General features: G+C 36.3%; 1 protein-coding gene across 3 annotated transcripts in view; it reads right to left on the reverse strand.

Annotated features, from left to right (window-relative positions):
- Nucleotides 1–16,913, reverse strand: part of PAWR (pro-apoptotic WT1 regulator) — a 193,344-nt gene that overhangs the window by 52,254 nt on the left and 124,177 nt on the right. Inside the window, exons 7-8 of one of the 3 annotated variants that reach the window (XR_003424334.2) lie at nt 7,654–7,867; nt 3,943–7,022 (exon numbers count right to left, since the gene is read on the reverse strand). The exons of 1 other annotated variant lie outside the window; for it this stretch is intronic. Coding sequence is in view for 1 of the 2 variants with exons in the window: in XM_015063668.3 (XP_014919154.2) it covers nt 7,852–7,867 (16 nt within the window). In the remaining variant the exon portion in view is untranslated. Of the gene's footprint in view, nt 1–3,937; nt 7,868–16,913 lie in introns of those variants that run through there. One more of the 3 variants, XM_015063668.3, reaches the window with a different exon arrangement.

A 16,913-nucleotide genomic window follows, 5' to 3' on the forward strand; every position in this document is an offset into this window, starting at 1 on the left:
TCATTTGCATCCATGGCTCCTTAAATACCATTTCAAAATCAAGTATATTTAAATTAATTCCTAAAAAGAAAGATCTGAGGGCTCCTCAGACAAGTCATCAAATAAGGGCTTGTTTACGCTCAAACAGAAAGGCCGAAGTTCCAGGTAAAGGCTCTCCTTTCTGGCGCTCAACATAACTCCAGGGCAGCAGACCATATAAATAGTTTGAGGCACTGGACAAATGGAATGCTGTCTGGAATGATAATGTGGAAAGAGAAAAACAGTTCATGTAAACACAGCAGGCGATTTAATTTAAAGAAACACATTTAACAAGCCACCTACAGCTTTCTAGGCACAAGTGTCTAGTTAGGTTTTTATGCAGAAAGGAACACATTTAAAGAACAGGCAAGAGTAGAAAGTATCACAAAATGTCTTAAAACCTTACTTAAGGAGCTTATTGTTATCAGCACTAAAAACCAAGGTCTTTATTCTCCTCCTTTACCAGGGTGCAGGCTCGAGGGATAAAATGTAATTTTAATACTGATGTAAACTAGTAAACAATCCCCTTAACTTTTGGAAAGTTTCTCTCTCTCTCTCTCTCTCTCTCCCCCACACACAATCTTCCATATATTCTCTCTCATCCTCTTCCTGTACTATGAAAATTTATCTCCAAAGAAACAACAATCTCCCAAAGTATGTCTCTTTCTCTGTTGACCACTGTAATGGGCTTCAGAAAGCACAAGGTGGCAGAAACACATTAGAAATGCAACTGGAATAAGTGTGGGTGTCATGGAAACTGCAGCAACCATCAAGGTATTTTTTAGGAAAATAAAAGAGAGATTTCCATTATAAGAACAAATATGCTCAATAAAGTTTGGGAAATATGACTGTAAAAAGAAGAACGGGACTTCTATCACCCAGAGGTACGGACAGATGTTTAATTCTTCTTCCTATTGTCTCCATAGTTGTGATTATACTAGATACGCAATTTTATATCTTCCTTTTTAAACTTTACCAAGGTAAGCACTTTCAAACCTTATTTATTCATATATCTCCCTGTTTCAAAAAAAGAGTTAAGGCATCTTCATGTGTCCATATTTTTATAAACCCTTTAAAAAGATAACTTATTAGAGGGGCACCTGAGTGGTTCAGTTGGTGAGGTGTCCAACTTCGGCTCAGATCATGATCTCGTGTTCATGAGTTTGAGCCCCACATCGGGCTCTCTGCTGTCAGTGCAGAACCCACTTTGGATCCTGTGTCTCCCTCTCTCTCTCTGCCCCTCTCCCACTCATATGTTCTCTCTTTCAAAAATAAATTAAAAATAAAAAAATAAAAAAAGATAATTTATTAAGATGGTGGCTTGTCTGATCTAGCCATTTTCCTATTAGCAACAATATTTTAAGTGAAATATTATCAATAATGTCTCATCCAGTAAATTTACATTTTTAAGATGCTATTTCCAAAAACAAAGCCAGTTATCTGAGAGAATCAGAACTGAACAAATACAATGGTAACCATTTCTTTTTTTCTAAAACAGAAAGTGAAATGATGGTATCTTCTCTGTCCAAACAGCATTTATTTGAAGACCTTTGTAACTCCAGTAAGCAAGCACAGAATATATTGTCTCCTGAACTGGCCTGTATGTAACTGGATCTTTTCTTATTTTTCAAACCTATATCTACAGTATATAATATGTATTATATGTGTGTGTATAACTGTATATTTATGTATTTTATATTTATAAAATATTGTGTAACAAAGTGTTTTCTTAAATACTTAAGTTATTGCTGAAGCAGCCAAAACTCATTTATGTTTTTAATGTTTTTCATTTTTGAGAGAGAGAGAGACAGAGCATGAGCAGGGGAGGGGCAGAGAGAGAGGGAGACACAGAATCCAAAGCAGGCTCCAGGCTCTGAGCTGTCAGCACAGAGCTCGATGCAGGGATCAAACCCATGAAGCCGTGAGATCATGACCTGAGCCAAAGTTGGACGTCCAACTGACTGAGCCACCCAGGCGCCCCAAGTCATTTATACCTTTAGAAGATTGACACTAATTAGATTTGCTCCTGGAAAATTAACCAAAGCCAAAATTGATTGCTGCTTTAGAATCATTCATCTGAATTCTCAAAATAACTATATATAATCCTTTGGTCTAGTCACCCACTATTACTCCCCCCTATTCAGTCAAGTGAAGCCTTCACCAACATCAGACAACTAAGTAGGAGGTGAGATACTTAGAACTCTGTAGCAACTGGGAAAATTCCTTATGTTTCAGTACCTTAATTCATGCCTTTAATACACAGGTCAAACTGAGAAATTAGAAATAACGTGGTGACTCCCCCCCTCCCCCCCCCCACTAAAGAAATTTTTTTTTAAGTTTGTTATTTATTTTGAGAGAGAGATAGAGAGCAAGCAGGGGAGGGGCAGAGAAAGAGGGAGACAGAGAATCCCAAGCAGGCTCTGCACTGTCAGCACAGAATCCGATGCAGGGTTCAATCTCACAAACCGTGAGATTATGACCTGAGCCGAAACCAAGAGTTGGACGCTTAACTGACTGAGCCACCCAGGAGCCCTGACTCTTTCCTCTTTTTAAATGAAAACATAATTTGCTCTGTTAAATGAGCAAATTGTTGCCTTCCAAGGGAGGGAAAATTCAATTGTCAGAACGTTATTACATTCAAGAAACTCCTGAACGATGAGTCCTGGTTTTCTAGTTTGTAAGAACTTACGAGAAAATCACATGCAATTCTCTGAAAAGATCAATCCCATTCATGACTCGTCCAGCGCCAGTCAGAACTCCAAACTAAAGTTCTCACTCGATGACTTCACTTGCTCCTTCCCAGCCTCCTCCTTTCCCAAGTAGCTTTGAAGAAGTTTCTCATTTTATTCAAAGACTCTCAGTCCATTCACAGAAGGGTTTTCTTTACCTCTTAGCACCAAGGTTAAGTCTTCAGGATCCAATAAATTGCAAGTTGGAAACAGTTGAAAGGGGAAAATGTCAGCTTAAAGAAATTAATTATTAGTGCAGGAACTTACTGCACTTTCTCAACATTTCTTCTCGTTAGGCCTCTATAAGGGACTCAAGAGTCTAGATGATCTGAATATAACCTCAGTGTCAGAAACTTTTTCTGTCTCCCTGATTGGTTAGTTTTCCCAATGATTGGGGTTATCCATTTCCAGAGCCCTGGCGAAGATTAAAAAGCAAGAGAACTGTATTAAGTAACAAGCTTGTCTATGGAGTATCCACATTTTAAAAGCCTAGAGATTCTGGTTTGGGAAAGCTAAAAAAGTAAACATCAACTATGATGACTGGAGAAGTTAATCTTTCCTTTGCTCAATCTTATACCCATACTTCTAATAAAAATAATTTAGGCTTTTGCCCTTGGAACTATTTCTTACAGAAACTGCTTACCATGATACAAGAATAACTTCCCCTATTTTTTGTTTATTTGTTTTTCCTCTATTTCTATTCTTTCCCACATAGATTAAACCAAAATAAGATTAGCCAGAACTAATTTGATTCCAATCCAAGCCACACACCCTATGTATTCCATTCCAAATCAAGTTTAATTTACTGACTTCCTTGGGTCCCAACTGAATGACCTACTGGAATTCATGAAAGAGGTCACAGAATATTATTGCAGGCCAAAAAAAGAATGTGAAAAACACAAACATGCCTGGAAACAGATTGGCCCAAAGACATGACTTGGTTAAGATGTTTTTTTGTGGAATTCAAATGATAAAAGATCAAGTCTTCCAACAGGAAAAGCAGCTAACATAGATGCATTTGCATTTATACATCATTCATTCATTCAGCAAATATTTATTGAGTACCTATTATACAATCAGCCCACACATACTCATGGACCTTACAATAGTAGAGAAGACTTCAAAAAAACATCTGCTTTTTCTGGTGTCCAGTTTTCTTTCTTTTTCTTTCTTTCTTTCTTTCTTTCTTTCTTTCTTTCTTTCTTTCTTTCTTTCTTTCTTTCTTTCTTTCTTTCTTACGTTTATTTATTTTTGAGAGACAGAAAGACAGAGTGCAAGTCAGGGAGGGGCAGAGAGAAAGGGAGACACAGAATCCTAAGCAGGCTCCAGGCTTTCAGCTGTCCACACAGAGCCCATCACGGGGCTTGAACTCATGGACCATGAGATCACGACTTGAGCCAAAGTCAGATGCTTAACTAACTGAGCCACCCAGGTGCCCTTGGTGACAATTTCTGCCCTGAACTGTATGTGTGAAATCTGTGGACATAAGCTGTACCTTTTTTTTTTTAGAAAAAATTTTTATAGTTTATTTATTTTGAGAGACAGAAAGAGAGCGCATGCAAGCAGGCAAGGGACAGAGAGAGAGGGAGAGAAAGAATCCCAAGCAGGCTTGGCGCTATCAGCATAACGCCAAGCATGGGGCTCAGTCTCATGAACTGTGACATCATGACCTGAACCGACCTCAAGAGTCAGATGCTTAACTGATGGAGACACCCAGGCACCCCATACGCTTTACTTTTGATCTTTTATCTTTTGATAATTTAGAAGCTGAATTAAAAACCTCCCTTTTGATTATGGCAGCCAATAGCTTTTGGATTCTTTTAATCCAAAGGATTTTAGACATTTTTTTTTAAACGTTTTGAAGTCAAGATTGACCTCTAAAGGATAAAGCCAATTTTGTTTGATAACAGTATAAGAGCTAATAACATAGTAACTTTAGGTGGTTTTATACTAGTGATAAATCACTAATACTGTTATAGCTCATGTTACAAACTTCTATATTTTTAACTGAGAATTCCTTTTTTTTTTTAATTTTTTTTAATGTTTATTTATTTTTGAGAGCGTGAAAGAGAGACAGAGCATGAGCAGGGGAGAGGCAGAGAGACAGGGAGACACATGTCCGAAGCAGGCTCCAGGCTCTGAGCTGTCAGCACAGAGCCCAATGCGGGGCTTGAACTCACAGACTGTGAGATCATGACCTGAGCTGAAGTTAGGCACTTAACCGACTGAGCCACCCAGGCACCCCAGAGAATTCCTCTTTATGATTTAGAAGATTCCTTCTTAGTTTTAAATCTTTGTTTTGCTTTAACAACATAGCATCTGCCCCATTTGGCTTAAAAACAAAAATTAAATAGGTGATAACGCAGGCTATAGACAGATTAGACTTCCATAAATAGAACAAAAATGTTCACTTCTTGGTTGAAGCATAATATTTTGGCAAACAGGAAATCAGAAAAACTATTTTAGTTCTCATTTCAGCATTATTTAGCTAATTAACTTTGGGCAGGTCTCTCAAGTTATATGCCACAATTTTGTACACTATTAAATGGGTATAAAAATTGTCCTTTAAGTTTTATAAGCAGTACAAAATCATTCAAAAATATTTATATGGTAGCTGGTGCTACTGGTAGATGAATTCTGAAAAGGTACAGGGAAAAAAAAGTCCATTTCCAGTTTCATTTCTTGTAATGTCTTAAAAGACAAGGTACATTTTTTGAGGTTTCTTGTTTAATATCTAGAATACTGTGTTCACATTCAGTGAATTCTTTAAATTCCTTTTCCTGACATCCATTTGGACGGTGAATCCAAAATTATGCAGGCATTTTCCCTATTACATGAAAAGACTGATTGGTTTGCACAAGTTACACAGTAAGTTAGTAGCAGGAGCAAAGGTCAGAATCTCTGATCAATATCCTAAGCATGCCAGGACCATTAGGCTACACCTCTGCTAACAGAAAGACTGTGACACCCTGTCTAATATCAACAGAATTCTCTAAGCTGAGCCTTATTTTGGCCATTGGTTCCTTTCAGTTCACATACGAAATCTTTTTACCAGATCTGCTTCTTTCTCTTTCTCTATTCATGCCTAACAAGCAAAGAAACAGATAAAAGGAAACCTGTAAGTGCAGAGGTAAAGAATGTGAATAATCCACAAGCCAGAAAAACCTGACTAAATGAAATTAATTAAATGGATTTCTTTTCTACAGTTTAGAACGCGAATTTTCTTAAATCATATGATGAGTCTCAGGATATACAACAAGGTACAATGTGAGTGCAATTAAATTTCATTTTCGTGAAAATTTTTTCATAGGGTCATAAAATGGAAATGAGAAAGTACACAAGGTGGTTTTAGTAAGAGAAAGAAAAACACCTGTCAAAAAACAGTAAAAAATCATGAAAATCATTCAGAAAAGGCAGTATAGTCATCCAAAGTAATTCATAAGTTGAATGGGGGAGATCTATTGAAAATATAGACACAGTCCTTATAGATTAGGAAGAAAGGAATGGCCTATATAGACAAAGCATATGTGGAAATAATAATACCAATAGTTACGCATTTACCATGCGACACACATTGATCCAGGCATTTTTTAAAATTCTTACTTAATCCTTACAAATGCTAGATCCTTAAGAAGTTTTACCAATCCCTTAAGAGGATTAATCTCTCCTTCCTCTGTGCTTTATTTACATTATGTCTATCCTTTAACCGTATGTAAATTTATTGAAGACAGAGACCATTGATTCGTTTTAATACTGCCTTGGGCATCTATCGTAGTACCCCACCCAATAAATAGTACAGTTTAAATGAGTGGTGTTCAAACTTTGGATTCATAAGAATCACCAACAGATTTTGTTAAAAGGGCAAATCGCCAGACCCCAGAAAACAGGACTCAGTCAGTGTATCTGAACTGGACCCAGTGATTAATTCAGATACTCAAACATTTATTAAGTACTTTATGTGGTAGGTGTTATTAACTCCACTTTGTAGACAAGGAAACAAAGCCATGGGTAAAGTACTTCCTAACAGTCACAAAACGTGTAATAAGTAAGACTCAGGGTTAGGCTAAAGTAGCAACCAAGGTCTCTCATTCACTCCTTCGTTGTTTCTTTTATTTACTTATTCAAACAAGTATCTGTAAACCTCCTGTGGGCTTTTTCAAAAGGAAAATGCACACAGACAACAAATGCCAATTATTTCTGTACCGTTAGAGGACAGTCCTGGAAAAGCTTCCCCTACCAGTGGAGTCCAGAGTTGCCCTCGGAAAGGGTGCAAATCTAGAAGAGAAAAGGGACGTCCTAGTTTTATTTCTAGATATAGCAGCACTTCACTGTTGTAGGGATGGCTTTTTACTTTTTTTCAATGGGGAATATATATTTTTGAAATTCCTTTCAATCTTTCTCTGTGTGGTGGCTTAGTTGGCCACTTTTAAGATGTTAAGAAAATCCAAAACCACCTCCTTAAAACCATATTACCTTTGGTAACCCCCACCAATTTAAACTGAAGTCCCAAATAATTTTAGTTGAAAAAAGCGTAATTGCCCGCCTTAATTTTTCTCATTAATCTCACTCATGGGAGAGAAAAGTTCCTACTTCTGAACTTTATTAAAATAGATTAAACTTTCTTATACTCTATAAATGCCACATGACAATTACCTATGTTTAAGCTGAGCAAGGTATTGTCCTACTAGAGAGATATTAATCAGATATGTAAGATCTAAGAATAGACAAGTATAAAATCCAATATCTAAAAAACACGAAAGGAATTAGACTGTGTACAATTTCAAGTTAATATACATATAATTGGACAATAAAATATCCACATTCCAGTTAAGACTCTTTTTTTAGGCCAGAGGACAAACATTACTTTCCAACTTGTGCAATTCAAAAGGAAAAATGTTTTAAATACCTCTGTGGCATTCTGCCGTGATTAAAAAATCATCCCTAGTGCTAACACCTAGAATTGCCATCCTCTGTTTTGCTGCCTTATAGTACACATATCCAAATCAAGAAAAAATGCTTCTTGTTCTCCAGGAGCAGGTCAGTACATAAACAACCTCTTGCTTTGATATGCTTCCTGTTCTCTCTTATCAGGACACACCGGTCACTAGTAATCAGGTACACTGAAAAAAACAAGTGGAGAGGTAGAGAAAGAAATTGACTTGTTGCCAACCTTCATGAATTCAAGCTGATTCACACTGTTTGTTTAGTTCCCGTATCAGCTTGGTTAATGACACTGCCCTGGAATATGTTTGTTCAGGAGTCCATGCAGAGACAATTCTTAGTAGGAAAACAGGCCCAAGCTGAGGCTGGGGATTTGGAGAGAAGAGAGACCTAACTGAGAAATACTTAGAGCCTCTCAAATAAACTAACTCAAGAAGCTCTTTATTTCTAAAAGATATTTTTCTTTACCCAAGACTGTTCAATGTTCCTTCAATAGTTACATTTAGCAGGGGATATAGATTACATTACATTTGAATCAGCACATCCTGCATTCTAGTTTAGGACAGAATTCTGACTTGCCTCATTTGGACTTCTAAGGACAGACAGCCACCCTAGAAAAGCAGAAATCTAAAACCAGATGGTAGTTTTATTGCTTATCCAGAACTTCCTGATAGCCTTTTTTTCCCCCCCAATTTCAGGAAAGATTAACTGTTACAATGTTTCTTCACTGGTATAAATCACACTGTAAGAGTTACCTTCATTTTAATTCTTTTCCCATCATAGCTATGAACGGGTGTTGTATCACACATTTTACATGCATCATCTCATTTATTCTTCACAATGACCCAACTAAGTTAGGCACTATTTAATCCTTGTTGCAGATGGTGAAATTATAAAGCAACTCGTTCAAGGTCACACAGCTAATAGTGGTACAACCAGGATCTGAATTCAAGTAGGTCTGAACTTGAAAACTAGTGGTCAGGTGGGTCTAATTTGGAAGCTGTGACTTCCAAATTAGTGTGTATACAAAGAACATTAGACGCAGCCCTCGGCTGTAGTACCATGATCCAGCAGATGATGAATAACTATTGCTAAATATTCCTATGACAAATACTAACCCTCCCTCAACTCCTTCAAAGTTTGCTTCAAATGCTAGGTCCTAAAGAAGTCTATCCTAGTCCTTGAAGAATTTAATCTCTCACTCCTCTTTTGCTTGTATAGATTCTATTCTTTAACCATATGTAAGCTTTTTGAGGACAGAGACATCTGATTCATCTGAGTATTCCTGCGGACTCCAGGTGACTCTGATGTAGGAGTAGAGGAACTATCACACTTAAAGAAACAATGCTTCACTGAACAATGTAACACTGACTTGAAATCATGTTCTAAAGAGGCAAGGATAAAATGAAAAAGTTAATTTCTGCTATCAAAAAATAAGTTTTATAACTTTCTAATTTAGAAATTAGTATTTTGTAATCTCTAACCTTCCCCCTAAACAGACCTGTGTCACAGACTAATCTTAGCAGTAAACACCTGTTTTCAGGTACTAGCAAAGTATGATTCCACTTCTACTGCCACGTGACACGACATCAGGGTAAATAACATGCTCCTCTCAGTCTTACTTCCTCATCTGCACAGAGACAATCAGTTTTTTAAAAGTTCGGCAAGGGGGCGCCTGGCTGGCTCGGTTGGTGGAACATGTGACTCTTGATCTTGGGGTTGTAAATTTGAGCCCCACGTTGGATATACAGATTACTTAAAATCTTTAAAAAACAAAAAGTTAGTGAGGAAGATGTTATAAACCCACTTGAGACCAAGTAAGAGAACCTCCTCAAGTAGCCTGGGAAAGAGAAACAGCTCTTACCAATATGTTATTTTTAAGAGTTTTTTTTTAAAATCTCAGTTATAAAAGACTAATGCTACTCTGTAAGTCAACCAGGGGTAAATCCTCAAAATTGGATCTAATCCCCCCACATATATCCTTTCCAAATGAAATAAATCTTTAGGCACGAATCACAGGAAATGGATAAAGTGTCCTGACCAATTAAAAAAAAGGGGGGGGGGAGGTGGTGAATGGATGATTTCACCACAGGGGGAGTGTTTCTCAAGTAACTAGACAACAACAGCCTATAAAGTACACCGTACTTACTCAATCACAAAGCTCAGAAAAAAAGTAAAACCCAGGAAGAAAGTTTTATCTAACCATGGGTGACTTTGGGAATTTTATGAGCTATAAAAACACAGATATTTGAAATTCAATATAAGATTTAACATATAAACTATGAATAATTACAAATGCTTCAGATGGCCAGAAGATACTAGAAAACGTGGGGCCCTGACTCCCACTGAAGACTTACTATCATCGGCCACTGAAGACACGATTTAGGGGCAAAACTAAAATTCATCTAACAAATTAATGAAAATATGAATTTATGCTCTATATCCACACTCTCAATTTTTTCAAGATTAAGGGAATAAATCTTTCCCAACAATTAGATTTATAAGCATGATTTTGATAACATAAACTAGATAGCCCCATGACATGTATTGAGGCTCAAAAGATAAGTGAATTTCAATTCTCATCTTTTGTAAAAGTCCAAAGGACATTCTAAAAGCAGCACTCTTCAACCCTGTGTCAACTTTTTTATTGGGCAATAAAGAATAGAATGGTGTAGGCTACGATTTTTTTCACTGCAATGTCCTTTTACCTAGTACAAAGACTAGCACAAAATAGTATGCATTAAGTATTTGTGAACCAATGCAAGATACAAAATGCAAGAATTTAGGTTATAGTTGGTTTCCATAATCTGGAATAAAGGAATGGATCCTTCTTTCTGGATGAAGGCATGGGCAGGAATGGAGAAAATCATTTGCCAATATTATTACATGGTCCCCCAGGTGATGGCTGACAGCAGCTGGGCTTTATTCTAAGCACTAGTAAGGACTCCTGGTGGCTCAGTCAGTCATGGGGCAACTTCACAACTGCTTCTAGCCATCATCCAATACTTTTTTTTCATTTAAAAAAATAAAGGAGCTTATATTAAGCAACATGTAACTTAACACTCAACCTGATGCCTTTTAAAAAATCTAGTATAGTTAACAAAAAGTGTTATATTAGCTTCAAGTGTATAAAATAGTGATTCAACAATTCTATATGTTACTCAATGCCCAACAACATTAAAAGTACTCTTAATCCCCTTCACATATATCACCCATCCCCCCTCTGGTAACCATCAGTTTGTTCTCTATAGTTAAGAGTCTGTTTCTTGGTTTGTCTTTTTTCCCCTTCATTCATTTTGTTTCTTAAATCCCATGACTGAAATCATATGGCATGTCTTTCTCTTATTTCAATTATCCTATCTCCATTCATGTCACTGAAAATGGCAAGATTTCATAGTTTCTTATGGCTGAGTAATATTCCCTTGTGTTTTCCATACACACACACACACACACACCTTCTTCATTCATTCATCCATCAATGGACACTTGGGCTGCTTCCATATTTTGGCTGTTGTAAATAATGCTGCAATAAACATAGGGCTACATAGATCTTTTCAATTTAGTGTTTTCGTGTTCTTTGGGTAAATACTCACAAGTGGAATTACTGGATTGCGGGGTAGTTCTATGTTTAATTTTTTGAGAACATCCATACTATTTTCCAGTGGCTGTACCAGTTTGCATTCCATCATCCAACATTCTTACTCCTCCTCTCAGGACTGCCTCACAACCTGCTGTGAAGACTTGACAATGGCCAGTACCTCTGCATAGGTCCTCATTCAGAATGACTAGAATTGGAAATGTATAGTCTCTACTAAAGTCCATACTATGAGCTTGAGTCAAATTTTAATGTTGTGGGGTGCAGAAACCACAATTTGCGCACCTTTTTTTAATATGAATTTTAGCTTATTATATCAGCTCTCTTTTCAAGCCCAACTTAATGAATATCTATCTACACATTTCTACACAGTTGGTGGCTGAATTCTAATATGAACACTTTACTCAAAAGAAAATCTTGACTTCTATAATCAAACTCCTGAGATTGTCAACAAGCATGAATAGATTTAAATTTCCAAAATAAAAAAAAAAACCAAGATACATTTAAGACCTATTTGAATAGAAAATGAGAAAAATAAATGAAAATGGCAAAGGAACAAGTATAGTTCTGTCACCTCCTTCAAATTTTCCAGTAAAAGTAGAAGTTGGAATATGTCTCAATGTCCATATATAGCTTTTACAGTTAAGAAGAGCTCTATAAATGCCTTCTGGTTTTTGTATCATTTGATAATCTTTTTAATGTTTATTTATTTTGAGAGAGAAACAGAGAGCATGAGCAGAGGAGGGGGGAGAGAAACACAGAATCCGAAGTAGGCTCCAGGCTCTGGGCTGTCAGCACAAAGCCTGACATAGGGGTCGAATTCAAGAACCGTCAGATCATGACCTGAGCTGAAGGCAGATGCCCAACAGACTGAGCCACCCAGGCACAACCTCATCTGATGATTTCAATGACTATCAAAGCTTTAGTTTTCTACAAAGAAAGGTAGCTCTTGATTCTGGGTCCTGAAAGGGAATGTACAAGATGAGACTGAACACTTTATGCTGCAAAACAAGGAAGGACCAAAAGGACACAAGAGCCAACCTGGAAAACTCCTACCAGCTACACATGATATAATCTGGATGCAAAAATAATGACTGCAGTGGACTAAAACACATTAAATATATAAACAAACATATGACTTACCTTTGGAGATTGTTTGAGCTGTGGCTCATTATTAAAATAAATGAAGGGAAAAATCAATGTGATCTTACCCATCTTTTAGGGCAATCAAGTAATTGATAAATGAAAAGTTTCTCTTTTAAGAATTCCTAACTAGTGTAAATAGAATGATAGAATTAGAAAACTATATGATAGGGGCACTTGGGTGACTCAGTTGGTTCCGCATCTGACTTCGGCTCAGCTCGTGATCTTGCAGTACGTGAGTTTGAGCTATGTGTCAGGCTCTGTGCTGACAGCTCAGAGCCTAGAGCCTGCTTCAGATTCTGTGTCTCCCTCTCTCTCTGCCCCTCCCCACCTCATACTTGGTCTCTGTCTCTCAAAAATAAACATCAAAAAAACTTTTTTTTACATAATAATGGTATCTGAATGTTAATCTTAACATCATTAAAAGTGAGAAAAGACACATTGTATCTCATGTGATTCAATAGAAAGTACACACCACCTATGAATTATTGTCCAAAAGAATATAAATTGAATCTAATAAAGCCTCTGCATCTAATTAACAATTTACAGGAAAAAGAGGGGATACAGGACAAGTTAAACAGCATCATGAAGATGCAATTAGTCAAATCTAGAATGTGGGAAATTCTATAGAGCAAATAATCTAATTTCTTCAATTTGAAAAACGGCATAAAAATTGGAGGTGTGTCTAATTTATAGGCTAAAAAAGACTTGAGACATACTAATCAAATACAGTGGATGACTCTCAACTGAATCTTTATCTGAATGAACTAACAGTAAAAAGGCATTTCTGAGCTATCTAGAGAAATGTGAACACAAAGTACTACCCATGGTGGCAGCCAGGCAAAGGGGCCTTGCTAGTTACTTAATATGGGGTGGGTAATTAACTGACTGTCCCAGCTGCTAAGGTCTGAATCCACCATGGTGTTTTAACAGAGGCCTGTTTCCTACAGCTGCTCCTCACCAAAAAAGGAGCAGAGCAGGAATATATAGTCAAGCCCACTCCTGTAAGATGTGGGTCTACTCTTATGAACACGAATAGGCACCTTTGGTTTGAGGACTTTTACACCTTGCTAAAACTCTTTTTGAACTGCACTGTGGATTAAGACTTCCTGCTCAGCCATCCTTCCCGTTTTCCTTCGTAGTGGTCAAACCTGTACCAACGTCTTCCCAACCTCCCCTAGCTCCTGCTTACTTACACGTGTTTTCAAGTAGCATTGAAATTGTTAGGTGGGTTGTTTTTTAAGTCCTTATCTAATAGAGATACTCAAATATTTATAGGTGAAATGATAGGATGATTGAAATTTAATTTTTTTTTCATTTTACTTATTGTTGAAGCAGAGGGGAAGAGCAGCAAAGGGAGAGAGAGAATCCCAAGCAGGCACCATGCTAAGTGCAGAGCTCAACGCGGCGCTTGATCCCAAGACCCTGAGATCATGACCTGAGCCAAAATCAAAAGTAAGACACTCAACCGATTGAGCCACCCAGGCGCCCCTGAAATTTAACTTTAAAATACCCCAGCAAAAAACGAAAAAAAATGGGGGATAAAATAAGATTCATAAGATATGAATAACTATTTTCTCAACTTTTTTGTATATCTGAAAATGTCCATAGTAAGAAATGAAAAATACCTGACTAGTGATCCTCAAAACTATTAAGGTCATCAAAAATACAAAAAGTCTAAGAAAGTGTCACAACTAAGAGGAGTATAAAGAGACATAACTCCTAAATGTAGTGGGGTATCATCGATTGGATCCTGGAACAAAGAAAAGATATGAGAGAAAAACTAAGGAAATCTGAATCAAGTATGGATTTTAATAATAATGTATCAATATTGGTTCATTAACTGTGACAAATGCACTATACTAATGTAAAACATTAGTAACAAGGGAAATTGGCTGTGGGATATTTGAGTACTCTCCATACTACCTTCATAGTAATTCTGTAACCTAAAATTGCTCTAAAGTATTTAAAAAGCAGAAGAAAATAATTAAAAAATAATAAACTATCTCATCATGTAAGAAAAAAATGATTCGAAATTAATACATAATAGACTTTAAATTTTTTCTTTACTCGTTGGGATGCAACACTTGATTTCTCCTCACTGATCAATTAGCTAGAAATGCTACTGATTTTCTGAGGTCACAGAGAGTAAACTCTGAAGATTCAACCTCCCCATACGCCACTCGATAGGGTCCACACATGGAGGAAAAAAAAAAAAAGACAAAACCAACAAAAGCAAAACTATAAGTGATGAAACATACATTTATTTATTCCAATAAAGTTTTAAAATTTGAAAAAAAATGCATTATTGTTACCAAAAACCTTTAGACAATAACAGAGATCGAGCTTAACACAGTAAAACAAAGATTTCATTCCACAGTCTCTTGGACTTAAGAATCCATTTGCGTTCCAGAGATAACACTAAACTAATGTAGTGATGTCAAGCTGCCAGTATCCATGCTGGGGCTTTTCCTGATACAGTCTTTTGCAATATAAGCAACAATGAAAAGATTCCTTTTTTTTTTTTTTTACAAGTTCATATTATATTATTTATACACTGTCCAAAAAGAAACCCCCAGATCTTTATTTAAAAATAGAAATGTGCAATGCAAATCTACAAGCTTTGACCCGCATCAGAATTACCTGAAGGGCCTGTTAAAACATAGATTGCCGAGCCTCACCTCATTCATTCAGGTGTTGGGAGTTTCTCTTTCTAATAGGTTTCTAAGTGAAGCCAATACTACTAGTATGGGGACCACACTTTGAGAATCATTAATGTTTAATAGGACAATGATTACATCATAAAAGTGAATATATCACAGCATAAGCACAAAGCACTGCTTTGTGGCTTTGAGCAAATTACTCTTCCCAATCTGTAGCTTGCACAAGTTTTAAAGAAGTGAATAAAAAAGTATCACAGCACTTAACACAATGCCTGGCAAACACAGCTACTGAATTACTAATTATTTAATGTTCTTGTGCTATACTACATTAGGGTTACAGTTGTGCTCAAATTGTTAACTAAGTGAGTCACTATGCTTAGCAGAACCTCTTAAGCCTTAAGCCGTACACTGATCTTAAAGGAGCTGCAAGAAACAAAAGGCACTTTTAGGCCCCCTATGACAATCATTTAGCATTTCCAAAATGTCCATTCACTCATCCCATTACAATTTTCACTGATTCACTTTAAAGAGTGAGGTTAATGTGACAGTTACTGGCATAATTTTACTTTAAATTATTGATGTTGTTCATTGTTCTAAATCATCCACACATGAGTCTTTCAATTTTCTACGGAAAACTAGTAATTTTCCAACTTTCTTTAACACTACCTATCAAACAAATGCACTTTTACCAAAAGTGATTTTCTGGTTCTTAAAAGAAAATGGAATTTCCTATGGCTCTGATAGCTTTGGTTATACTCTTGTACTACAAGAATGATAAATCAGATGCCTATTAATTTTTCTTAATAATTTGTTTCCATAAAGCTAAGATGTCCACAGATGACATCATGTACCTTTGTTTAACCACAGTAAATAGTTCACATTTTAAAGGAACGCAAATATTTCTCTAGATATAAACCTGTAACACAAAGGCTGTGGATTTCATGTCCCATGATATGTCTAAACAGAAAAGCAACTGCTTATATATGTGTTAAGACTATAACTTATACTGAATAATTCTGCACATTTTAATGTGAATAACACAAAATTCTTATTTTGCTTTTCTTTCACATGTGTAAAGTCGAAGTCCAATCTACTTTTACTAACTGGTTCATATTAATTTTTTCATATTTCTCATCTATGATATCAAGTAGGTAGTTTCTTCCTTTATTAAATGCATCTTTATTCAGCCACACAAGTTTTTTGAAAGTGAAGAATAAAACTGTGCATTTTGCATTTTGTCCAGTATTAAAAGGGAAGTTTTGCCTTCTAGCTTCCTTTTCAACGTTATCTGGTTAGACATCAAAATAAAATGGATTGTAAAGGATATTATAACCAATCCTATCTCTTTAACATGAAGGTCCAACATCATATAAATTCTTTCCAAGAAGTTGGCCAGGAAGAAAAGGTAACTAACCTATTGTAGAGGTGAAAAGAAAAACCAGACACATGAGATTAGTATATTGGTAGTATACAGCTACTGACAGAATTGTGTGCATGCAGAGTGAATCCAGAAGAAAAAAAAAAGGGATTTGATGAAGTCTAAGATAAGGGCTTCCAGATACAATTAAGACTAAAAGGTCTTGCAAATTTTTTCAATAGGCTTGCTAATGGAGTAGGTTCTTATATAAGGACTTGAGACATTATCTAAACAGTCTGACTGAAGGATGCTTGTTCACTTGTTAGACATGTATGACATTACTGACAAGATTAATTTAGAGTTCTAGAAGTAAAGAAGACTGATTAGCTTGTGCAGGTGTATGAAGAATGACACATTAGCAAAAGGTTATGTAAACCATTTACTCAAAAAACAAAGACCAGATTTTT

Source organism: Acinonyx jubatus, chromosome B4 (genome assembly GCF_027475565.1).
Source record: "Acinonyx jubatus isolate Ajub_Pintada_27869175 chromosome B4, VMU_Ajub_asm_v1.0, whole genome shotgun sequence".
In the NCBI taxonomy this organism is placed as follows: domain Eukaryota; kingdom Metazoa; phylum Chordata; class Mammalia; order Carnivora; family Felidae; genus Acinonyx; species Acinonyx jubatus.